Source organism: Urocampus carinirostris, chromosome 1, assembly GCF_059441175.1.
Source record: "Urocampus carinirostris isolate Australia breed hairy pipefish chromosome 1, RoL_Ucar_1.0, whole genome shotgun sequence".
NCBI lineage: Eukaryota > Metazoa > Chordata > Actinopteri > Syngnathiformes > Syngnathidae > Urocampus > Urocampus carinirostris.
The window spans coordinates 66,256,834-66,283,735 of NC_142349.1; the positions used below are offsets into that span (position 1 = coordinate 66,256,834).

A 26,902-nucleotide genomic window follows, 5' to 3' on the forward strand; every position below is an offset into this window, starting at 1 on the left:
GGAACACCCCCTTCGTGAACCCGACATGTGTTCAACATGTGGGAGTGCTCATTCGTATTAGCGCGCCTGCATTTCTGTGCATGGTTCGATTCCCGCGAGGTTCCCTACTCTGATCTTCTTCCCGTCTCTCCTTTTGACCATCACACTGTATGTTTTTCTACGTGGAAATGAAGGAGTAGCTTGATTGGTTGCGCCAGTCGGCGTAAATTAACGTATTAGAGCGCACGGTAGGGGACTAGCCAGCTGCTTGTTTAGGTCCACCTCACCCGAGGGCTTGCAAATCAGGGTAATGATTTAAACGGAGCCTCCCTCCCACTCTTTCTTCTTTAAACAAAACACACACAGAATCTGGACAAATCCCCAAAACCTTAACTCCATCCGAGACTGCCCGAGGCGATAAGGAAGCACGGTTCAGGCCTGGAGATCATCGTGACGCAGCGGGGGTCACGGCGCTAATGGTCACCCGAGTTTAGCCGGAAACGGAAGGAAATCGTGTAGGATGTGAAACGGGTCGAAAACTTTTGTATGTATTTGCTTGCAGAACATTCCGACGTTGGGCACGGTGGCCATCACCATGGCGTTGCACAACTGCGACGAGGTGGCGGTAGCCGGCTTCGGCTACGACATGAACACGCCGCATGCGCCGCTTCACTATTACGAGACCGTCAAGATGTCTGCTATCAAAGAGGTAAGCCGTGCGGCTGCGATGATTAATCATTGGATGAAATAATGACTTCTGATAGTTTGGGTTGTTCTCATGAATGAATGGCCTGGATCAGGGGTCGGGAACCTTTTTGGGCTATAAAGGCAAAAAATGTGTTAAAAAGAAATTGAGAGAGTCACATCATATATTTTCAGACAAATTTGAAAAAACTGCCAAACACGCTCTCTAGACAAAAGCTAATTCTTCAGCATATTTTATTTCACTGTGTGTCATTTGATGATTTCATCAAATGTATGAAATGATAATCATGCCAAATCCTGTGTCCCAAATCGATGTAAATATGCCTTTTACCATTTGTCTTCCACCTTCAGTTAAGAGTGTTGAGGCCATTTTTTTTTCCATGAAATTTGTCCTTAATAACGGTTTCAAAACAATGTGCATGCAAAGTTCTTTTGTAAAAATGTCACAAATGACTGCAAACATATCGTCATATTCACTTTCGGTGTAGACTGCACTGAGCGAGAGAGAGAGAAGGAAGTGCCTTGCGCTGTGTGCAGGGATCCGCCCACCTGTACTGCTCACCCAATCAAAGTTGTTTGCCAGCGTTTGTATTTATCAGTTTAAATGGTTTCTTATCAAACTTCTGCATGAAGTTGCTTCGGCTTTATATGGACCAAAATCGGGACGAAATCACTTGACTTTGGAACGCCACAGAGAGATGTGCAATAGTTACATTTTATTTCTGAGCCATATGTACTCATGAAAAGAGCCATATATGGCTCCCAGGCCGTAGGTTGCCTAACCCTGGCCTAGATTGTCATCAGGGTGGGGTAGGGTTACTTTAACTGGATTACTTTCAATTACTTTTGGATGACTCCAATACCAAATATGCTAATAAAAGACAAAAGAAACTAAATATGAATAAAATGATGACTCACAACACGTGGTAAGCTTTCTCTCCTGGCTTTGATCTCTTTGATCTTTGGCAAAACTAACATAAAATGGGACAGAAACAAAATGAAAATCAATCCAAACAGCTTGCCAACATCATTTTTGCCGTTCCATGTATTCCGTTACTCCCCAAGCCTGCACAAAATTTAGTCATTTTATTCATATTGAGTTTCTTTTGTCTTTTCTTAGCATATTTGGTATTGGAGTAATCCAAAAGTAATTGAAAGTAATCAAATTAAAGTAACCCTACCCAACCCTGATTGTCACTATACAAGTACAGACGCTCGTACAGGACATTACTGTAGTGCTTTTTGCCGCCACCGGCATGTGGTGGCGCTGTGAGAGGTCACCCAGCATCCACCCAGAAGTAAAAAAAATCCGCTTTCTCTTCCTAGTTCGTTAATCAGTTAGTTACTGTTAGTAACACAATTACTCTATAGTCAAAGTAACAAGTTACTAGGGGGAAGTAACCATTTCCGTTACTTCATAAAAAAAGTTGTTTGAAATTTTCTAAGTAAATGGGGATGGGCGCCACCAAGCTGTACTTGCCCAAGACACACAACAGGAAATTGTGCTCCTAGTGGTTAAGGGATACGACCAACCAACCAACCAAACACAAAACACTGTGGGGACCTCTTTGACCAGGGTTTACCTTAAAGTTTACTAAAACAGTCAAGTCATGTTTATTTGTACAGACGCTCCCCTACATGTGAAAATTCGAGTTAAGAAAAACGGTACATCCGAAAAATAATTACAGGATGTCCAAAAATATCCGGACATTACTGTAAGTACTGTACTTACTTGTTACATGAAATTTGTCCTTAATGGTTTCAAAACAATGTGCATGCAAAGTTCTTCTGTAAAAATGTCACAAATTACTGCAAACGATAAGCATATAGTCGTATTCACTTTCCGGCGTGTGGTGCTGTGGGAACTCAGCCTGTATCCAACCCGAAGAAGAAATCTGCTTCCTCTTCAGAGTTCGGGTGTAAAAATTCTATACTGTATCTCCAGCGCGCTTAGAACTTTGACATTTTTATTGTTTAATATCTCGTGCATCCATTCAATATGGTTGGTGTAAAGAAGAGGCGAGCCGCTTCTTTTGAAATAAAAGTGGAATAAGAAAGCTTGATGCGGTTGAGAAAATGGTTGGACCGCTTTTTTTCGGCCACTTTTTTACCACAGAGGAGGAAGTCGCCTAGATCTTTGAGCAACTCTAACTTTAGTAAAACAAATTAAGAATTTAAGATGTGTAAAAGAATTTAAAAGAGAAACGCTAAACAACGTTATTGATATATAATATGTGCATATTCACAGTGGCAAAGTAGATGTCCATTCAAGAGGTCTTTGATATAAAATCATGATTTTATTCAGAATAAATGCTTATTTGCCCCAAAAGTGTGCTCCATTGCTGTTTGTGGCCTGCCAGAAGCATGGAATTACACTATATAAGGATAGACACAACTGGGGCATTTTCGCTGAAGGTGAAGAATATCAAAATGAACCTACAGCCAAGTGTTTATTTTTAGGGAGTAGACCGGAGTTTGCGTGTATCTTTTTGTTTCTGTATTACAAGTCCACAATTTTTTGTGGCACCAAACATTTCCCAGATGAGCTATGATTCACTCCTGCAATCAAACAGAAGTACTAACCCTACTATTTCAATTGTATCTGCGTAGCAATGGAAACTGATATTATACTTGCGAACAGGGTTTGGTAGGGTTACTTTAACTGGATTACTTTCAATTACTTTTGGATTACTCCAATACCAAATATGCTAATAAAAGACAAAAGAAACTAAATAGGAATAAAATTACTAAAGTTTGTGCAGGCTTGGGGAGTAACGGAACACATGGAACGGCAAAAATGATGTCGGCAAGCTGTTTGGATTTATTTTCATTTTGTTTCTGTCGCATTTTATGTTCGTTTTGCCGGAGATCAAAACCAGGAGAGAAAGCTTACCACGTGTTGTGAGTCATCATTTTATTCCTATCGAGTTTCTTCTGTCTTTGTCTAGCATATTTGGTATTGGAGTAATCCAAAAGTAATTGAAAGTAATCCAGTTAAAGTAACCCTACCCAACCCTGCTTGCGAATAATATATGTCAATGCTGAAAAGGGGCCCAAGTACTGAACCCTGCGGAACACCACAATTGGACTTTTTCCTGCATGTCAACATAGTCAATGTAGGGCCAACTATCAATCACCTTCCTTGCTTTACACGTGCAAAGCGTTTTGAGTCGGCCATGTGGATCGAGCGTTGACGTGCGTGAACCATGAGCGCCATTCGATGATAACCTCGCTGCGTCGATTATCTTCTTCATCAAGGCTGTCATCGTCGTCAGCCATTCATTGTTGACGGCTGCTGTTACGTGCTATGTTTGGTCTTCTCAGGTCAGATAAAGGGAAAGCCTGTTTCTTATCAGGGTCGACGTTTGGAAAGATTTCGGTGACTTATCTGTCATTATTCTGTTTGATATTGATAGATAAATCGGATATTAAGGAGTTGTTTATGTTCTATCTACATTTCTGAGCGAAACAGTATTTAAAACTGAAAATCCTGGGTAGTTGTAGTGTCTGAAACTCATGACAAGAAGTTAGCGGACACCAATTTTTCCCAACTTGAAACACAATAAGACTAATCGCAAAAAAAAAATTAATATTAAGGATTGATAATCAGAATATATAACACACAGAACAACACTTTAAAATTAAGTTTATTATGAATCTACTTATAACATTCATTGAATGTATATGACATCACTGTTTTCCATCTGCCATCAGTATGTACTTGTATTTACTCATCTCCATTCATGCAATGTTTGCGTTGCATCGTCTGCTACAAGCCACGTCAACTTCTCTTCCCACGATGCTTTTAACGTACCTTCACATTTTGCAGCGTCATCAATTGTGTTGGCTTCTTTTGAATATTTCTTCTGGGGCTTGATTCCTAACCACTTCTCCATTTTCTTGTGTTCTCTGTGTGTCTACACCATATCTTTTTTCCAAACGTGTTTATTTATGTAGTTTAACATGTTCTATTGTACATGTGTTTCCTTATATCATATATATCAACATTTCGTTGTGAGATACCGAGTTGCTCGACATGAATGAGGTTTATTATAAAAAAGTTCAAAAATGAAGTCGCTTGGACGTTCACTGTAAAAGAAAAAAATACATGCAAATATAATTATGTAGAATAATACATTTTCTTATTCAAATTATGAATTCATTTTCTGCATTAAATTATTGTTGGTAATATACTGATTAAAAGGGATAACCACAATCCTGTCTTTTTTCATTTTCTCCTTTTATACTTCCTTTTTTTCTTAACTTCTTTATACAACATCATCTTTCGTAATATGCATCAAAGCAAGTAAGCCGTTTGAGAGCCGGCTCACTCTAATGAGTTGATCCGAAAAAGCCGGTTCTCTAAAAAGAGACGGACTTCCTTTCACTACACAACTACCACATGAAATCCGAGGCGGCAGACGCATGCGCACAGTAGCATCACACCGCTCGCTTCGTTTGCAACGAAAAAAACGATACTGAGATAGGGGCTACCCCGGCGAACTCGTTTGACTTGATTTATTTGCCATTTCGTGATAGTCTGTGTATACCAGATGGTACCCATCATTGACAAATTTTCTTGTACGCGGTACACGTCTTAAAATGCATAAAAAACGTACTTTGTACGGCAAAATTGACAGGTTGACAGGTACTTCATTCCAAAACACCACAGTATTTAAAACTGAAAATTCTGTATAGTTGTTTTTTGTTGTGATTCATGCGGTGGACCCAAACGCACGAAGCTAAGCAAGGTGCTCACAAATGATGATATTTAATCACACACTCATCCACAAAGTATGGTCAAAAACAACTATAAAAAACTGTCGGAACCAGGAAACAAAAACCAAACCTCGGAAAGCAGGGTTGAACTTGAAGGTGATGGTGGAAAACAAAGATGATCTGAACACAGGCTCTGTCCATAATGTCCTTTTGAAGGCTTGGGGTAATAAGGGATAGGTTTGTGACCCTCTGGTTGAAGAGGCGCACCGGACCCCATGATTTCCTTTCCTTTTTGTCAAAGCTTGCGAATGAACTCTTTGTTTTGTTTTCCTTTCCCTCAGTCGTGGACGCATAACATATCCAAGGAGAAAGAGTTCCTGCGCAAGTTGGTGAAAGCCAACGTGATCTCGGACCTCACCAACGGCATCTGAGCATATACGGCTGCTTCTTTCCTTCCCTTTGGACTACCGCAGAGGAAGCCGGGGAACGGGTGGCCTCCGCACCACCGGGGGGTGCCGCTTTTCATTCGGAATATCAGTTAAGCGACGACGTGCCTTCCGAACCAAAGACGCCGAACGGCTCCGCCCTCAAGGACACGCCCACCGCGTGACCACCGACGGGGCGAGTATTCGCAGTGCCAAATGTACCTCGAACGGGGGAGAGGCGGCGCTCTTCTTCTCCTCCTTCTGCTGCCTGAATGTATTCACTTTCCTCGTGTAAATAGCTAAAAAGAATCGGACTTTGTGCCGAGCTGCTGCGGCGCCGGAGGCCCCGCCCTCTTTCCCTCCGGTTTCGTTTTGGCACCGGCCGATGGGTCGGCGTTACGGGAAGACGTTTTGATGGGGATTTCCTTTTGATTCCGTGCGAAGTCGGATTTGGTGATGCGCCACCTCACCGGTGATATGGGTGGAACCAGGGACGAAAATCCATTATCCCCTGTCGATTCATGCGGAAATATTGAGTTAAAAACCCCGTTTTGTGGGTAAGATCAAAATAACAGTTTTGTTTTTTGGGGTTATTTGGAGTAATCAGTCAATCCAGGTCAATTACCATTTAGACCACAGGCGGCCCGCGGGCCAGATCAGGCCCGCTAAGGGATCGAATCCAGCCTGCGAGACAACACTCAGAGAAGCGCAAGAGAAAAACGAGCTGTAGGTTGAAATATGTCAACTTCACGTTGCCAAAGCCAGGTTCCTCACATTTATTTCTTGTATTTATTTCTCTCTCTCTTTCTTTTCCAGCCCTTTACTCCCACTCTCTCTGTGTCTTTCTCTCTCTGTGTCTCTTTTTCTCTTCCTTTGTTGCTCTTTGTCTTTCGCTCTCTGTGTCTTTTTAACTTCTTTTGCTCTAACTTCTTTTTTTTCCTTTTCTCTCTCTTCTTTCTCTGTATACCCTTTGCACTTTCTTTTCTCTTTTCTCTCCTTCTGTCTTTCTTTTTCTCTTTGGATTTCTGTCTTCCTCTCCCTTTCTTTCCCGCTTCTCTTTTTATCTATTTTGTTTTTCACACTCTCTCCCTCTCTCCCTTTTTTTCTTTCTTTGTCCCGCCCTCTCTCCTTTCCCTCCCTCTTTCTCTTATTTCTTTATTTCCCTTTTTCTTTCTCTTTAATTGACAAGTCCGGCCCCTGACAGAATGTTTGTTCTATCCTGTGGCCCCAGAGTTCAAATGAGTTTGACACTCCTAATTTAGACGAGTGCTGTTACATTAAAAGACAAAAAATAAAATGGGGGCGCACCACGAAACGAAACAGTTCGAACCCTTTACCGTAATTATTGTAGTCGACACCTGAATCGGGAAAATGGCCAGTGTTGTTGAGTTAACTCTAGGATGCGTTCCTATTTCTACACCAATTTCAATCAAATCTTTAGTGTCATGGAACAACACCATTAAAGTGTTGAAAAGGGACACTGATGTTTAACTGGATGACACTAGAATGTGTTGAATTAACACTCGTGGTTGTGGACAAATGTTAGCAGTTTTTTTTGGTGTATTTTATTTCCAAAATCTTTGAACAGTACATTTTAGGCCAGGTACAAAATTGACACTGTAAAAGTGTTTAAGTATACTAATACTCATGGGAATTGAATCTTAACACTGGATTACACCAGAACGTGTTACTATTTCACCAGTCATGAGTGTTAATTTAGCACCATTTCAGTGTTACTTTATCTTTATCTCATCTCATCTCATTAGCCGTACCGCTTATCCTCAGTAGGGTCGCGGGGGGCTGGAGCCCATCCCAGCAATCATCGGGCAGTGGGCAGGGGACACCCTGAACTGGTTGCCAGCCAATCGCAGGGCACACAGGGACAGACAACTCATTCGCTCATTCACACCTAGGGACAATTTGGACCGGCCAATTCACCTGAAATGCATGTCTTTGGAATGTGGGAGGAAACCGGAGTGCCCGGAGGAAACCCACGCAAGCACGGGGAGAACATACAAACTCCGCACAGAAAGTCTGGAGCTGGATTTGAACCCACGACAGGTTCCCATGACATGAACTGTGCCGCACAAGCGCTAACCACTGCGCCGCCGTGCTGCCCACTTTATCTTTATCTTACATTTATATATATATCCCCTCCCTCCACTCTATAGTGTGTTGGAGAAACACCAGTTACGCGCTAAAAAGCCACACTGTAAAGTGTTAAACCGGAATTACACTAGAATGTGTTAATTTAACACTCATGGTTGTGGACAAATGTTAGCAGTTTTCTGTGTATTTTATTTCCAAAATCTTTGAACAGTTCCATTTTAGGTGCGAGTATGTTGGTGCAACGCCAGGTGAAAAATTGACACTGTAAAAGTGTTAACATATAATGATACTCATGGGAATTAAATCTTAACACTGGATTAACACCAGAACGTGTTACTATTTCACCTGTCATGAGTGTTAATTTAGCACCATTTCAGTGTTACTTTTTTCAAATTATCTTACTTTTATATACACCCCCCACTTTAGTGTGTTGGTGCAACGCCAAGTAAAAAATTGACACTGTAAGTGTTAACATATAAAAATACTCATGGGAATTAAATATTAACACTAGATTAACACCAGAATGTGTTTATATTTCACCAGTCATGAGTGTTAATTTAGCACCATTTCAGTGTTACTTTTTTTTTTAGATTTACATCCCCCTCCCCCAACACACTCTATTGGTGTTGCTCCAACACCAGTTACGCACTAAAAAGCCACACTTTAAAGTGTTAAATTACACTAGAATGTGTTGATATTTGCCCACATCCACGGGTGTTAATTTAACACTTCTTTGTGTTACTTTTGATTTTTTTTTTCATTTGAACAGTCCTTTTTTTAGTTTATATATGTATATATACATACAGTGCATAAACACACAGACACGCTTTTTGCATTGTTGCTTTATAGCACTCGAACACTTCATTGAGTTGGGGCCGGTGATATATCAATTATTGTTATGTATTGTCTTCATTTTTCGCCACTCTACAGAGTGTTGGAGCAACACTGGGTAGGTGCTAAAAAGCAATATTGCAAAAAGTGAAATTTGGACCCTAATCTCAACACTGGCAATTTTTCCTGGTCCTTTGTTTAGACTATATTTAAAATATCTTAATAAGTTACATCCCAAAATATCGTAGACGATTGTCCCAAGTTTGCGTTAGCGTGTTTGTGTTTGAGCTAGCGAGCCGAATGTTAAAAACGTCTTCCATCCCGCCCATCGCTGCAGCGCTCGGAAACGGCTTTACGATTGTCGAAAGAAAGAGAAGTATATTTTGTTTTGCGTTATTTATTGAGACGGTGGAGGCGGAAGGGGCCTGCTGACCTTTCTTTGGCGCCTTCCCAGAAAACGGAATCCCTTTGACTTGATCTCATTCGCTTCCTTCCCAAACGCGTCGATTTGGTTTTGTATCCAATCCCCACGTAGGAATGTTCCGTTATCCGTTACCTTGCCTACCTGCGAATGACATCATCAGTTTAGTCTACGGAAGCCCGAGAGTGCCAAAAAGAAAAGATTCGAGTGACCGTTTCATTTTGCTGTTGTGAAATAACAGGCGATGGTGCCATTTTGATTAGTCATATGTATAAAAATATATCACAAAAGGTGCATGAAATTCATACGTAAAAAATACATTTAAATATATTTCATACAACAAAAAATAACAATGACGACAGGATCTTACACAAAATTCATTTGCGAAACAGTTAACGTGTTACCCACAAGAGGGCATTCAAAGACCACCCGATATGTGTCTCAAGGGCAGAACAGTTAACCATATGCAGTATCATTTATATCTATGAATTTCCAATTTGATTCACCTATATAAGGCGCAAATTTGTTTTTTCTTCCTACACCTTTACGCATTTAAAAATTAAACATTTTGTAACAAAATATTACTATAAGATCATTCTTTATCTAATGTCTTATTTGAAATTCCATGTTTTTTATTTATTATTATTTTTTTTTTTTTAAGGACAATTTTATTTCAAAACTAACAACCTGTCAATCAAAGTTAGTGGGTTGGGTCATTTTAGTCCTGTAGCTCCGCCCCTCAGGTTTGATTGACGGCATGATGAGTTCTTATATAAAAAGTCCTTGTAGAAAATGACGTGATAAAAACACTTTCTTTTTAATGAAAATTAAATACGTATTAAAAAATATTATAGGAAAACTGTAACATCCAATTCTTAGTAATGCATTTAAATATTTAAATATATACGGATATGTAAAATAAATTGGGCCCTTTAGCCCCGCCCTCAGTAGTTTGATTGACAGCAGGGTTAATGCTTCCTCAACAACATCATGGACAATTATGTTTCGAAATAACTTATAATTATAATTGAATAAAACATGGAACAAGTCATTATAAATAGTATATATAAGAAAAATATAAGTTTTTAAACAGAAACATTCTCATTTTTCTAAAATACCAATGTTTTTAAAACTAGTATTTTAAACATAAGTGATTTAAAGTTGGTTGGTTGGGCCTCCACATGATTCCTGTCCTGTAGCTCCGCCTCCTGGTTTGATTGACAGATGCAGTGTTGGAATCAAAAATTGTAAACGACTTAAACAAAAAAACAAAAACAAATGTTTAACATAAAACTAGTTCCAGTCTGCTTCCATTGGCAGTACCGTAAATCCTCACGTATAATGCGCACCCAAATTTAGAGTTTGGGGGGAAAAAAGTGTGAAGAAATACGGTAATTCTTCCTTATAAACTGAAATTGTAAAACACTATTCTGAAATGTATTTATGAAGAAAAGGAGTAATAATTACATATTTCTCCATAAGATATTCAATTTATATCAATATTTTAGTTCAAATAGCCATTATCACTCATTTCCTTTTGACCCTCTTGGGCTTCCGTACTCTCTTCACCTCTTTCCGCCCTTTGATTTTTCGTCAACAGGAAAGCGTCAAGAGAACGGGCAGGCCGGGCGTCGTTCGGGAGTTTTGGGTCCGCTCCATTTTTGTCCCTTTCGTATGTAATCTATCTGCTGTGCAATCCCTATTGGAAATCATTGAACCGGCAGTGGATGCGTTCAGGGACACTCGGAAGACGCTGGTTGTCTTTCTCTATATAGTCACTTTCCGCTCGCTACTGCTGTACAATGTCAAAAACTCGCATACTTTTGTTTCAACCGGGGTCCTTGAACGCACCGCCGGAGACGCGTTTGGCATATCAGTTCTATTGAGATGGCTGTTTTCTCGATAGCGCCCCCTGCAGTTGTTTTTCAGGTGGAGCGGGCCCGAATCTCCTCGATGCCGTCGAGCGCGTTCAATCCGATCGTGTCGATTCCGATTTCTGTTTTTCGATGTCAAGTGATCAAAATGAAGGTGTTACTGTTTGTTTCGATCCAAGTGTAAATTGCTTTCTGCAACTCAATAAAAATGGTTTGTAATGGGCAGTGTTGGGAACGTTACTTTCCAAAGGTAATCGGTTACAGTTAATCACTACTTCTTCCAAAAAGTAACTGAGTAACACAATTACTCTATAGTCAAAGTAACTAGTTACCAGGCGGAAGTAACCATTTCTGTTACTTCCCAAAAAAGTTGCAGGTCAATAGTTTGAAATACTCTAAGAAAATGGGAATGGGCGCCACCAGGCTGTACATGCCCAAGACACACGACAGGAAATGGTGCCCCAAGTGGTTACGGGATACAACCAACCAACCAAGCAAACACAGAACTTTGACATTTTTATTGTTTAAAATCTCGTGCATCCATTTGAAACGATTGGTGTAAAGTGTAAAGAAGCGGCTTGTCGTTCAATTTGAAATGAAAGTGGAATAAGAGAGCTTGATGCGGTTGAGAAAATGGTTGGATCGCTTTTTTTTCGGCCACTTTTTTACCACAGAGGAAGAAGTCGCCTAACTCTTGAAGCTCATCTTCCAAAAGTAAGTTAAACTTAACTTTATCTTTACAGAGCATATTATTTTATGAAATGTTTATTTTTTTAGTACAAAACAATACAGGTTACTTAAACAAACCTTAAACGTACAAAATTTAGAACTGAAGCAACTTATGAACAATTTCAACTCACGAACAATCGTCCGAAATCTTGTTCGTAAATAGAGTGTCTGTATAGCTCTTTATCACAAGAAGTCTCAAGGGGCTGCACAGACTATTACAGACTACTATTATGACACCATCCCCTGATCTAAAACCTACATGAAGGCAAGGCAAAACTCAAAAACCCCAACATGAGGAAAATGAAACCTCGAGAAGCATATGAGGCAAGGTTTTTGAGTTTTTCCTTGCCCTCATGTTGGTTCCAGATCAGGGGATGGTGTAATAATAGTCTGAAAAAAATAGTCTGTAATAACCTGTGAAGCCCTTTGAGACTCTTTGTGATTAAGGGCTATACAAAATAAAAAGGACTTGATGAATCTACTAGACAACGCTGGACAAAAACACAGAGCACATCTACGTGATGCACTCTACATGCCTTCATACCCGCATGACAATCCTCTTCAAGCGAGGAGACAGCTGCATGGTCACTTAAGACGGCACTAGGCTTGATATTCATGAAAGTGTGCGCGTGTATGTATTCGTATGTGACTTATAGGCTTCGAAACAGCTGAACCGATTTTCGTGAACATATACACGGATGTACAGTGGGACCTCGGTTATCGCGGTTAATGGGGACCAAAACCACCTGCAAAAAGAGAAAATCCGCCAAGTAGCAACGCCCCTTCCAAAAAAAACACCTTTGCAGTACACCCCCCCTTGTATACAGTACAATAAAGTACACCATATGGAATACAGTTAGAGGGAGGGATTCTTGTTAAACAATCAAACAAAATTTAACTTACCTCTTACAATAATTTCTTTTAACCTCGGATTAGGTTTGCATCCAGGCTGATTTTCTTCGCCCTACAATCGTGGATCCAAATAACCAGTGCATTTTCCATTCGCACCATGGTCTTATTCTGGGTGTTTACAACCCTTTTGGCATCTTTCGTGAAAGATATTGCAGCAGTTTTGCGGATGTTCTTCTCTTCCTTCTTTATGTACCGTACCGTGGATTCATTCAGGCCATATTGTCGGGCTACGCTCGCGTAGCTATTTCCTGCTTTCAATTTGTCCAAAAAACTCACTTTTTCGGTAATTGTTAGCATCTTTCGCTTTTTCTTCGGTTCACTAGATGCACCGAGGGATAAAGAGTGTTTGGGAGGCATCACGAAGGGCTTCAAAAAACTAGACTTAAAAATTCACCGCGAGAAAAAGGCTAACTGCGAGCTATGGCGAGAAGCGTAGTCTACTGTAGTGAATGGGCCAATGGGGAGTCGAGTATTCAGCGAGTGCTTGCCAATGAGCTTGCGTTTATGGCCGTGACGCTTAGCGTCTACGTGCATTTCTTCGTGTTTTAGAAATTTGTAAAATGATGCAATTACTAATTCCAATTGAATATTTTGTTTTCATTTTTTGTAAAATAATGTAATTTCTAATTTGAATGTAAGATTTTTCATTATTAGTAATTTTTTATTTTTTTTAATTGAACCCGCGAACGTCGAAGCGCGAAGTCCCACTGTACTTAAGTTGTCTGTGAGTGTCTTTGGCCCGTCACAAGGCACTCTCAATAAATACTGACAAAACTGATAAACATTTGTATGCGAGCGGCTCTTCGGGCACTCCCTTATGAACCACGGCCCCGACAACCTCGTTCAAGTAGAATGCCCAGCAACAAGAGCCCTGGCAACGCCTGGCTATTATGTTAGTGTTGCATGAACGATTTCAATAGTGAAAGATAAAGTCACGCTCATGGTAAACAAAATTAAAAAAACAATTCTGAAATTGTACTAAGCCTGAAAAAGCACTGAAACCTATGAAAAAGAAAATGACAAAAAATTGTAAAACGGCTGAAAAAAAAGGATGAGACGGTATTGGAAATGAAGGGGTTAAACATGTTATATTGACTAACAATAAATCCAGAATAGTAGAAGTTAAAAATGTTGACGAAATGGTCTGAATACATTGAAAATGTGAGCATTATGGTCAAAAATATTCAAAATGGAAGGATAGGAATAATTATGAATATCAATAGATGGGAATGATGAAAACATAGAAATGTAGAATCAAACAGCAAGTAGGGACTTATGGGTAATTGGTAAATCAAATGAAGAAAAACGTGGAAGGGGATATTCCGTAAAACCTGGAATTCTGGGAAAACGGGGAATCTTGCGAATGACAAATGGTTTTCCTGCTTTGAAACGACCCCATGAATTATTCAGCGTCAACATTTTTCTCCTGTCCGGAATTTTCGATCCGGTTTCAGCCCAGAGGGACATGTTTGAGACCTGTTCCCCAAAATCCAGAAATACACGAACTTGTTCAGCTGTGAGCGGTGACGTCTCTGTGGTTTACACAATAAAAGTCTTCGAGGTTTAGAGGAGTGTCCCCATCCTGTCCAGCTGTGGCTTTCTTACACCGTTGAGAGGTGAGGCAGGACCAGATTCCCGCTCTGAAACGTTAAAATATCAAAACTTCAAACTCTATCATTTATGAAAATATCGTAATTTAGGAGCTGTGTATTGTGTGAAAATATCCGGAATGGTAGTGTAACTTTGAAAATATTCTACTTGCTGGCGCCATCTTCAGGTCGAAATCATCTGACTGCCCATTTTGCACATCTGGTTAGCTGCTCCTCTTGCACTCTTTGCACTACTGTATAGCTATAATTATTTAGTATATTATTAGTACTTCAATACTCCAACTCAATACAACATTTTATTTGTATCTGTACATTCAAGGAAACTGTGCGGGTCAGATGTTTTGACATTTCGTTCTGTATACACGTGTACAAGAATGACAAAAAATTATATCTGAATCTGAATCATTGCGGCCTTAGTCAAAACTGCCTGTGTGCCGCGGGCACATACATTTCACACGTTCGAATAAATTCTTTTTTTTCATCTTCTTTGGGGGTTTTGGGTTGGCATTTGGACTGTATTTGAAACAGTCCTTTTCTTACTTTCACCATTTTCATTCTCAAATAAAGGAAAACCAGCATCGGCGTGAAATCACTCTCCAGCCTTCACCTCCTTTCGTCCGACCTAATGCTCTCCGTGGCTGGAACACCGAGGGTAAAAGTAAGATAAAAGCAGATAGGCGCGGTGAAAAAATATATATAAAGGCTCTTTGACCTCAGTTGGGCATTGTGAACACATACTTGATAGAAAAATATTACATTTTAAACTTTTAAAGGACATTTCAAAATCTGCACCCCACCTTCGACACTAATTCACGAAAATATCAAACTAGAAACACGGTAAAAATATCGTAAACCGGCGCCACCTGGGGGTTAACTCCAGTGTTTCCCATACATTTTGTGAGACCCAGGTGCGTAGGCAATATAGCATACATGTTAAGTTTCAGAAACGGGAAATCGGGAGATTCTTTTTTCTCGACACGAATATTATTACTATTATTTAAAAAGACAGCAATAAAATTCGTTCTTCAATCTACTTTATTGTTATTTTATGTTTACGTGCGATTATTACAATGTTTATTTATTCCAAATTTTCTGGTGTTCTTTAACATAGTCATATATAGCACTCTTATTTGTCTGCTGCTCTCGAAAGAATGAGATCACGTGGAGTTCGACATTATGATTGCCGAGTCTCGATCAAAGCTTTTTCCGGTGCAGAACGGCGAAAAAGACGATGACGAACACTATGGATAATTCGGCTACATTTTAATCGGCAAAACTTTGTTCATATAAAAATTTCGGCGACCCAAAAAAAATAAAAATTTTTTTTTTAGAAATCGGTAGATGTTGCTCTCAGATCGGTAGGCAGAGGGAATCGTAGCCAAAGCGGAAGTCTCCCGACCAAATCGGGAGACTTAACAAGTGAGATATAGGGGCGTGTCCAGGGGCGTGTCCATGGGCGTGTCCAGGGGCGTGTCCAGGGAACTCATTCAAATGTATTTAAACTAAGCAACTTTAGGCAGCACGGCGGCGCAGTGGTTAGCGCGTGTGCGGCACAGTTCTAAGGTCTTGGGAACCTCCTGTGTGGGTTCAAATCCAGCTCCAGACTTCCTGTGCGGAGTTTGTATGTTCTCCCCGTGCTTGCGTGGGTTTCCTCCGGGCACTCCGGTTTCCTCCCACGTTCCAAAAACATGCATTCCAGGTGAATTGGTCGGTCCAAATTGTCTCTAGGTGTGAATGAGCGAATGAGTTGTCTGACCCTGTGTGCCCTGCGATTGGCTGGCAACCAGTTCAGGGTGTCCCCTGCCCACTGCCCGATGATTGCTGGGATGGGCTCCAGCACCCCCGCGACCCTACTGAGGATAAGCGGTGTAGCTAATGAGATGAGAACTTTAAAGTTAGGCGACACAGAATCCCTGACAACAAACCATTAGAAATATTAACTCTTCAATGCACTAGCTCAGGAGGTAGAGAGCTCGTCTTGGAATCAAGAGGTTGCCGGTTCGATTCCCGGCTCCTCCCTGTCATGTGTCGAAGTGTCCATGGGCAAGTCACTGAATCCCTAATGCCCCCGATAGCAGGTAGCAGGCCTTGCATGGCCGACTCCCTATTGGTGTGTGAGTGTGTGTGTGAATGGGTAAGTTTGGGAGGTCTTCATTGACTTGAAAAGCGCTATAGAAATGCAAAACATTTACCATCTTTTAAGTATTTACAATTCAACTTCTACTCAATGTTGACTGAAACAATACAGAACCTCTGAAAAAAACATACAAATATACATTGTGTATAAAAAAAAAAATGGCGTTTAGGAAGACAAAGTTCTATGCTCTGAGGGACTGATTCAAATTTACCGTCGGTGATAGACGATGCACAATATTTTGGAACCATTCATATCATTAAAATGAGTCCAAATATGGATCAATTCCTGCTTGTCCTCCGTAATGCAATCTTGCTTGAACTGTTCCTGTTGTGTTCAATTTGCATGTATAAAGCACTGTTTATTCATATTAGAGGTATTATCTTGGGCCCGGGCCCCAAAACCTGGCTTAAAATGTCAATCATTAAGTCAGGCCGGTCAGGCTTTTTTCTCACCGTTTTTTTCCGCCCTTCGTGGAGGATCTGCACTAACTTTTACCCTAGTAACTATTTAGTTAAATACAATGCCGTTTAACTCCAAATTACAACATCCAAAAAAAATGTTCATCCTCTGTGTTGGGGTAAATGACACACGGCTTCCTCCTTCCACCTCCCTCATGTCAGACTGTATTTCCGCTTCTTGCCAATATCTGTCAAGCTTTACAAACTTTCTGCTTTTTGGCCAAATCGTTCACTATTTGCAGCTTGTGATCTGCAGAGTAGGATTTTATTTTCGGTGCCGTTTCGTTCGGTTTCAGTTTTGTTCGCTGCACGTTGCCAAGGAAACCCCAAGCTGCGTAGTTCAGCCGAAAGGCAGTTCAGCGCTGAAGTACGCACGGCCAAAATAGAGTGTTTACTTTGGCAGCAAATTAAAGCTTTGGGTTTAATTTGGGCTCGGTTATCAAACCAAGTTAATCCGTCCGGTTTGGACGGGTTCGGTTTGAAATACCTGGGACTCAAGTCGGGTCGGGCAGAGCTTTTTGAGACCTGATCTTACCTCTATCATGCATCTTTTTTAAAGACTAAAAACGGATAAGATGCATTCGAAAACTTGAAATTCAAAAGTGTTTTCTTTTGCATGACATTTGATTCATATCTATACGTGATTAAAAAAAAACCAATGCAGAAAATGCACAATTAAAAACTATATTTAAAAAGGCATTAACATTGGGATCAAGAGGTCGCAGGTCTGATTCCCGGCTCCTCCGTGTTATATGTCAAAGTGTCCTTGGGCAAGACACTGAATCTAAGCAGGGTGTGTGAGTGTGTGTGTGAATGGGTAAGTGTGAAGCACATTGTAAAGCACTTTGGGAGGTCTTCATTGACTTGAAAAGCGCTATATAAATGCAGACCATTTACCATCTATATTTCATATATATATATTATACTTAAAACTGCCAGGATTTGTTTCTGGTACGGGAAACACTAATGTTCAAAAACTAGAAAAATCCACTTTAGTACTAAAGAATTTGTACTCAGTGAAAAACCATTGCCACCTCTCTGCCGAGTGCTGTTTACAGGGTGCCGGACCCCCCTGAAAAGTCACGCCTGAGAGCAGCTACGGTTCCTCAACAGCTTTTCAGTGGGTGGGACGGAAGAAATGTGCCACCTGGGATGTCCCGGAGGCCAAGGGCCAACTCTTGGTCCGGCAAACGGCACAGGAAGGAGGCTGCGGGGGCCTGGGCCTCTTCAGCCGGGGGGCTTTTTATTCCAGGTGACAGGTTGCCGGCCCCGCCTCCTCTCTGAAGACTCAGAAGGAAGGGGCCGGGACCTCCAGGTCTCCAACCAGGGGTGGTCAAGTACCCCAAATTCAACCGAAACGTCCCCGAAAATTAGCATTTTTAAAACTCTCTTTTTGTTAATGAAGGACAAATTAGGCTTAAATAGGATAAAAATACAAGCTAAAAACATCAAATGAAAAAAAAAGATGTACTCCACTGCCTTGAAATGGTTCAGTCCATTTGGCTCCTAGCCCCAATCTCACTTCCTCCCCTCTTTGACATTCACTCGCGACATAGCAGCAGAGTCTCGTTTAGTCCTCGAATGCAACAATAATCAGCCTAGCTACGGGGTCAGCAACCCATAATTCAGGGGCCACAATGTGGCTCTTTAGCACTTCTCCGAAGATGTATACAAATTCGAATGATTGAGAAAATAATACAAAAATAATAATATTGTAATATGACACAACTTAACATTTTCCAATGCTGTGAAAATGTTTAGAACAAATATAACATTTGAAGGCCTTTGCCGCCTATTTCCTCTCCTTGTTTTCTTCTCTCCCGTGTTGCCTGTGTTAGAGTCGAGCGTAGCGCAAACTCCGCCCCTTTTAAAAGGGCAGCATCATATTAGTCAAGTCAAATCATTTTTATTTGTGACGCCCTTAATCACAAAGAGTCTCAAAGGGCTGCACAGGTTATTGCACAGACTATTATTTCAGACTATTATGACACCATCCCCTGATCTGGAAACAACATGAGGGTAAAGAAAAATTCAAAAACCTCAACATGAGGAAAATGAAGAAACCTTAAGAAGGGACCGAGATGACTCAATCATTCACTATGGCCCCAATATTAACACAGAAGTCGCATTTAAAAGGTAAGACCATCTCATTAGCCGTACCGCTTATCTTCATTAGGGTCGCGGGGGGGCTGGAGCCCATCCCAGCCATCTCCGGGCAGTGGGCAGGGGACACCCTGAACTGGATGCCAGCCAATCGTAGGGCACACAGGGACAGACAACTCATTCGCTCATTCACACCTAGGGACAATTTGGACCGGCCAATTCACCTGAAATGCATGTCTTTGGAATGTGGGAGGAAACCGGAGTGCCCGGAGGAAACCCACGCAAGCACGGGGAGAACATACAAACTTTGCACAGGATTTGAACCCACGTAGGAGGTTCCCATGACATGAACTGTGCCGCACAAGCGCTAACCACTGCGCCGCCGTGCTGCCCTAAGACCAAATTTTTTTTTGTTAAAAAGTTTTTGTTCTGGTAGAATCATGTACTATATATGTATGAAACATACTTTATATAAAGTTCACTATTTGCTTTTTTCTAGTGAATTTGGAAAAATACTTAAATTAAAAAAAAAAATTGCAATCTGCATTTTGTTGTTGTCGATTTGTTCAAGCATTTTCTTTTTTTAAATCAGATAAAAAAAATATGTTTTTATTTGAAAATAATACAGTGAAATAGACAAATCATTAAATATAATAAGTATTTTTATTAGGTAGTTTGACTTTGTTAAGTAAAATTTACTACGCGCCATTTTCTTTGAGTAAAATGAAAAAAAAAAAAAATTCATTGAGCAAATTTGGCTTATTACTTGAAAAATAATGAAAAAAATAGAAAAGAATATCCGAAAATTGTCTAGTTTTGAGTATTTTCATTTCATAATGGTGTCAAATAGAGTTGTACTACAGAAGAGCAGCTTCAGCGACAGACTTCTGTCACAGTCTCGTTCCACGGACAGACTGAGGAGATCATTTCTCCCTCATGCCATGAGGCTCTTTAACTCCACCCGGGGGAGTAAAAGCCCACATTAAACCCCACCCCCACATTTGTGTATTACCCTATTTTTATTATAGTGTGTATTTCCATAGCACTATTCAAATAGTCCATATCAACACGTTATATTGGGTATTTTTGTATTCCTTATCTTTTATTTTATTATTCTATTTTTCAACACAAGGATACTGCTGGAAGTGTGAATTTCCCTACGGGGATAAATAAAGTATATCTTTCTATCTATCTAAATGATGTATACCATCTTATTTTCTCCTTAACAGAAAACTAGCGTATTTTTCTACTCTAAAAACTAATATCCTCAATACCGAAGACTAATCTCGACTTCTTGGTATGACTAGAAAAAAGGAAAGTTGACTGTGAGGGCTGCCGCTACGGGGATGAATAAAGTATCTATCCATCCATCTTTTTTTATTAGATTTTCTGGTTAGAAATATGATTCCCCGTTAAATTATAGCGAAAAAGAAAATGGCCTATTACTAGCTCAAAATAAATGCCAATGCAATTCGGATTGAATAATTACATTGTTTCCTTTGTAACGAGTGACTCATTAAAAACAGACATGAAAAATGTTTTTTAAACACTAACCTTGGTTTACCATTTACTATCTAGTAAGTACTTGAATATTCTCCTCTACGGAAAAAAAAACCCCAAGGTCGACATTCCACAATTACCCTCCAATTCTTTATTTTTAGTCCTTGCATTTTTCCACAAATGGAAGACTTTTTTTCGTGACGTACGTTAGCGCTTGTGCAAACAGCATCACGCTCCAAAGCCTCAAACGACACTTAACAAATGATGGATGATGTTGACTCACTTGTTACATGTTGTGGCCTCTGCAGCAACCGGGCCGCTTTGCCATTCCTTTGAGCCTATTTTTAGCCTCGGCCCGTCCTCAACCCCACACGCTGAACCAGCTAGCTAGCGCTATTTGGTGACAAGTACGGCATGGCCTCCATTTTCGCGGTAGATAAGACTCACGTGTATTGGTGGATTTCTGCAGGAAGTTCCCATTTTATTTTCCCGCCCACGGTCGTATCCGTCCGTGTATAGTGTAAGTCCATGCTCTTGGCGGGTCACGTGCGGGCACAACCTGCAAACAGGAGCGAAAAGCAAAGTAATTGCATGATGTTGGTGAGGTTATGCAGTAAAAGACAATTGTTTGGTGTGTGTAGAACACGAAAAAACACTACAGTAGGTTAAGAAAATGTGTGTTGTGTCAACAGTTTAAACAGGACTCAAGAGGACACATGTTTTGAGAGAATACACTAGTTTTCGCACGAGTCAAGTTTAAACTCCTTATTCACAAGGAGTCTCAAAAAGCTGCACAGAACACAGATTATTGCAAACTACAGACTATTATGATGTTTCACTGAAAACAACTCCAATTTCCATTTGTCCGGGAAGCACCAGCCCTCACAGTCAACTTTCCTTTTTTCTAGTCATACCAAGAAGACGACATTAGTCTCCGATAATGAGGATATTGTTTTTTCGAGTAGAAAAATACGCTAGTTTTCTGTTAAGAAGAAGAAGCTGGTTTATGGTAAAGAAGAAATAGCTAGTTTCCGGTACTGAGGACACTATTTTAAGGTGTAGCAGATGAGTACTGTATTTTCTGGACTATAAGTAAAGTCATGTTTATTTGTGACACCCTTATTCACTAGGAGTCTCAAAGGGCTGCACAGAACACAGATTATTGCAAATTACAGATTTATGAGAGTTCAATGAAAACAACTCCAATTTCCATTTGTCCTGGAAGCGGAAGCCCTCACAGTCAACTTTCCTTTTTTTTTTGTCATACCAAGAAGACGACATTAGTCCCCGATAATGAGGATATTGGTTTTTCGAGTAGAAAAATGCGCAAGTTTTCTGTTAAGAAGAAGAAGCTGGTTTATGGTAAAAAAGAAATCGCTAGTTTCCGGCAATGAGGACACTATTTTGAGGTGTAGCAGATGAGTACTGTATTTTCTGGACTATAAGTAAAGTCATGTTGATTTGTGACGCCCTTATTCACTAGGAGTCTCAAAGAGCTGCACAGAACACAGATTATTGCAAACTACAGACTATTATGATGTTTCACTGAAAACAACTCCAATTTCCATTTGTCCGGGAAGCACCAGCCCTCACAGTCAACTTTCCTTTTTTCTAGTCATACCAAGAAGACGACATTAGTCTCCGATAATGAGGATATTGGTTTTTCGAGTAGAAAAATACGCTAGTTTTCTGTTAAGAAGAAGAAGGTGGTTTATGGTAAAGAAGAAATCGCTAGTTTCCGGCAATGAGGTCATTAGTACTGTATTTTCTGGACTATAAATTGCTTCAGAGTATAAATCGCACCAGCCAAAAAATGCCAGATTAAGAAAGAAAAGTATATATAAGTAACACCTAGAGTATAAGTCGCATTTTGGCGGTAAGGGGGTGGGGTTTTGTTTCATCTTGAAAAGGAATTCAGAATAAATATGAAATAGAAAAAAATACCGCAGCACGGCAGGGCAGTGGTTAGCGCGTGTGCGGCACAGTTCTGAGGTCATGAGATCGAACCTCCCCGTGTGGAGTTTGCATGTTCTCCCAGTGCTTGCGTGGGTTTCCTCCGGGCACTCCGGTTTCCAAATTGTCCCTAGGTTTGAATGAGCGAGTGAGTTGTCTGTCTCTGTCTGCCCTGCGACTGGCCGGCAACCAGTTCAGGGTGTCCCCTGCCCACTGCCCGAAGATAACTGGGATGGGCTCCAGCACCCCCGCGGCCCTACTGAGGATACGCAGTGCAGATAATGGATGGATAGAAAAAAATAGCAGTAGTATTTGTTAATACAAATGTTTTCAGAGTAGAAGAAGAGAACACCAACTTTAGGTTACCAAGAGGATGACACCCGGGAGAAGAAAAAAATCTACTAGTTTTTAGCAAAGAAGATGCTATTTTTAAGTGTAGAAGAAGAGTACGCCGACTTTTGAGCATAGAAGAAAATGATGCTTGCTTTTAGCAATTAAGATTTTTCAGTATAGAAGAGTACGCTAGATTTCGGAAAAGAGTGACTTTTGGGAGAAGGTGACGCTAGTTTTCAGCAAAAAAGCAAAGAATTTTGTTTTTGCATAGAATGAAAAATGACACTACTTTTCAATAAAGAAAGCATTACGAGTGTTTAGCGAAGAAGACAACGCTAGCTTTTGGAGAAAAAAAGAGACGCTAGTTTTTGTCAAGCATCAAAGAGAAGTACGTTAATTGTAAGTTGAGAAGAATAGGCTGACTTTTGCCGTAGAAGACGACAATGCTAGTTTCTGGGTTGGAGGAGTACAGTCATTTCTGGTCGGGATAAAAAAAACAAACGATTGTTTTTCTTCCATTTTTCTTTCCATTTATTGATATTTACATAAATTGTGGTGTGCTTGAAAATAAAAGATAAATACGTTAGTATGTGTTAAAAATGACCAACTGAGTTCATTTATTTGCCATTATTCCTATGTACTTATGTCTTACTTCTATCAGAACTATTCAGAAGGGAACAAACCCCCCCAAAAAGATGAAAAATAGAGTTTATTCAAGCACATCTAAGAAATGCCATGTACTTGAATGCTAATTATGTGTTACTCTGCCGCCATCTCCAGTAGCTCCAGGTGTCCTTAAACAGTCTAAAACTAAATATTTTCTCTATTAGGAATGTGTTAACAATGCCGAACTGAGTTCAAATAGCCTTTGTATACATTGTTTTTCATGACGCCTATCTTTTAATGGTGTTCCAGCCACACAGTGCATTATACTGGAGGTAAGGAAGAGGAGGGACGGGGGAGAGAGAGTGATTTCACGCACATGGGTGCAGTTTTATTTTATTCCAGGATGAAAATGGTGAAAGTAAGAAGAGGACTGTTTCAGGTAAAGTCCAAGTGCCAAGCCAAACCCCCTAAAAGATGAAAAAAAGAAGAGTTTATTCCAGCGCAACTAAGCAGCTTGATAGAGCCTGCAATGATGATTTCTGCCAGGTGTCAGCAAGTATAATATTTTGACGTTACGGACACCACCTTTAAATCTTCATATAATTATAGAATTACTTATGATGTAGTTTGCCTTCCACATTTAGGCCATGTTTTTCTTCTTGCCGTGTCCCATGACGTCACAGGTGCCAAACATAACATGAAGGACTTTGTTTTTCTGTCCCCTTTCACCTGCTCTTATTGCTTCACATCTCATCTTATTATCTGACTGTACATTCCAGCGTTTTTCACTCATTGTTGCCACGGTGCAGGACGGGGATCCTCCCTGCATTGGGCCCAGGTTTACCCAGCTTTTGTGCAGGCACTGTTTACCGTGCGAGGGAGTGCCTAGGCGTTGTGCAGAGGGCCGGCGTTTGCATCCCGCGTTCCAAAAATACTGTAACTGTTCCATAACATTGTATACGTGTTTTCCCTAGAAATATTTTTGTCAATTTGTAGCATTCAGAGGGCATTTGTGAATGATTGTTTCTCATCCAATCAGAATTCAGCCTCGGTGTGTTGCCAATTTCAACCTTAAGAATTCCGAAAGTTTCACTTAAATTCGAAAATTAGGTTCAATAGAAAATATTTTCATCTTGTACTATAAAACCTATTTTTGGGGTATTTTTTGTTTTATTTAGTTGACTATCCATCCATCCATCCATTATCTGCACCGTTTATCCTCAGTAGGGTCACGGGGGTGCTGGAGCGCATCCCAGGTCTCTTCGGAGAGTGGGCAGTGGACACACTGACCTGGTTGCTAGCCAGTCGCAGGGCTTATTTGACTATATAACTCTTTTTAGTAAAACGGGAAAAATAATTCTACAACTATTAATAATACAAATTTTGCCAAAAACTTAAAATAGGCTTATAGTAAAATGGAAAAATATATCAAAACAGTTTGGTGTAAAATAATATATATATATATATATATATATATATATATATAAAATCATACTATACAACTTTATTACAGTAAAATACGAAAAATAGTAATGCTGGCAGAACAAAACAAAAATCAAGGATTTATCACAATAATTTTGTAATAATTTTTTTATTTATTGCAGATATTATATCATAGCAGCATCTTTTTAAATTTAGTATAAAACCTATAATTTAAGTTTTAATTATTTTACAGTACAACTTATGAAAAATAACAATAAACATACTTGCTCATCCTTTTTTTAGTTTAGTAGAGCAGATTCTTCCATCGGAAGATACAGTTGAGTGTCATCTGCATAGCAATGGAAACTGATATTATACTTGTGAATCATAGCAACTAATGGAAGCATGTAAATGTTGAAAAGAAGGGGGCCAAGTACTGAACCCTGCGGAACACCACAGGTAACACGAAAGGGCTCAGATGTCATTTCACCGTACCTAACACAATGCGTCCTATCTGAAAGGTAGGACTTCAACCATGATGGCACGGTTCATGAGTGACCAATCCATTTTTCCAGCCGGTCTAGGTCCCCAGTGTCAAAGGCAGCACTGAGGTCTAGCCGCAGCAAGAGTGATGAAGCGCCGGAGTCCATTGCCAGTAGAAGATCATTGATCACCTTAATCAGGGCTGTCTCAGTAGAGTGGTTAGCCCTGAATCCTGATTGCATAGATTCAAAAAGATTGTACTCGGATATAAAATCATTCAGCTGATGTGCCACCACTTTTTCAAGTACTTTAGAAAGAAATGGTAGGTTTGACACAGGTCTACAGTTACATAAGCTTTCTGGATCAAGGTTGGGTCGTTTAAGTGTAGGTTTAATGACAGAGGACTTAAAAGCTTCTAGAACAACACCTGAGGAGAGTGATATGTTTATAATATTTATGACTGAAGGTCCAAGGACCCAAAAAGACCTTTACTCAGCGAACCCAGGAGTGGGTCAAACAGGCAAGTAGTCGGTTTGGCTCTACTCACCACCGGTCTAAGATTATCAATTGAAAGGTAATTTATTCGGGAAAAGAATCACCGGGCAACCACCACCTCGAGCATTTTTTACATGGTTGTTAGAAATCTCTTCCTGCAGGCATTTATTAATGCTACATCCATTGCATACTTGGTCATCTTCTTTATTTGATTTTTTTTAATTACATATTCTTTAATGTTTTTTTTTAAATTGTTTTTTAATGCAACATCCATTTCAGCCTGGTCATCCTGGAAGGCGGATGACCTAATGTACGGTCCCTTCTCAAGGTTTCTTAATTTTCCTCATGTTGAGGTTTTTGAGTTTTTCCTTGCCCTCGTGTAGGTTTTGGATCAGGGTCATAATAGACTGTGGTTTGCAATAATCTGTGGTCTGTGCAGCCCTTTGAGACTGTCCCTTCTCAAGGTTTCTTCATTTTTGTTGAGGTTTTTGAGTTTTTCCTTGCCCTCATGTAGGTTTTAGACCAGGGGATGGTGTCTTAATAGTCTGTGGTTTGCAACAATCTGTGGTCCGTGTAGCCCTTTGAGACTTCTTGTAATTAAGAGCGTCACAAATAAACGTGACTAGACTTCTTTAATTTGAGTAAAATGGCGGAAAAAAAACACTCAAATACATCCTTTTTTAAACAAAACTAAAAAAATAGGTAAAATACAAGGCGTTTTCTTAAAAAATGAGAAGTGCACATTTTTAGCTCGCATAGTTTAAAATAATTACCAATAAATGGATACGGACTAATAATTAACTTTAGTACTCATTTTTGCTTCTAATTCAACATTTTCCACTTAGCGAGCTGGCATTGAATGCACTTTGACTTCTGTGCCAAATGCAAACAAGCGGTTTTATCACTCTCCAAGCAGCTAGCAACAAAAAAAAAACTGAAACAAACTCGCATTTACAAACTTCCTGTATTTTGGAACAATTCCTTTGGCGTGGACATGCCAAAAAGTAAGTTTATAGCATACACATTACAAGTTTGTTGGCCTTGTATGTATCGTTGCATCAGTTAGCAGTTTTGGCTAGCTCGCTAATGAGGCTAATA

General features: G+C 40.0%; 2 protein-coding genes across 9 annotated transcripts in view; one reads left to right on the forward strand and one right to left on the reverse strand.

Annotated features, from left to right (window-relative positions):
* st3gal3b (ST3 beta-galactoside alpha-2,3-sialyltransferase 3b) overlaps positions 1-7,572 on the forward strand; it is a 59,234-nt gene extending 51,662 nt beyond the window's left edge. For all 3 annotated transcript variants that reach the window (XM_088348903.1, XM_088348913.1, XM_088348921.1), the window contains 2 exons: positions 542-688; positions 5,745-7,572. In XM_088348903.1, the coding sequence (XP_088205029.1) occupies positions 542-688; positions 5,745-5,834 (237 nt within the window). In that variant the 3' untranslated portion in view covers positions 5,835-7,572. The remainder of the gene's footprint in view (positions 1-541; positions 689-5,744) is intronic.
* The window catches only part of LOC148376602 (uncharacterized), an 83,396-nt gene continuing 61,824 nt past the window's right edge, over positions 5,331-26,902 (reverse strand). For 3 of the 6 annotated variants that reach the window (XR_015852182.1, XM_088348961.1, XM_088348945.1), the window contains 2 exons: positions 20,960-21,071; positions 5,331-6,339 (listed from right to left, as the gene is read on the reverse strand). Coding sequence is in view for 3 of the 6 variants with exons in the window: in XM_088348961.1 (XP_088205087.1) it covers positions 6,295-6,339; positions 20,960-21,071 (157 nt within the window). In the remaining 3 variants the exon portion in view is untranslated. Of the gene's footprint in view, positions 6,340-13,896; positions 14,345-20,959; positions 21,072-26,902 lie in introns of those variants that run through there. The other 3 variants (XR_015852183.1, XR_015852181.1, XM_088348953.1) reach the window with 1 other exon arrangement.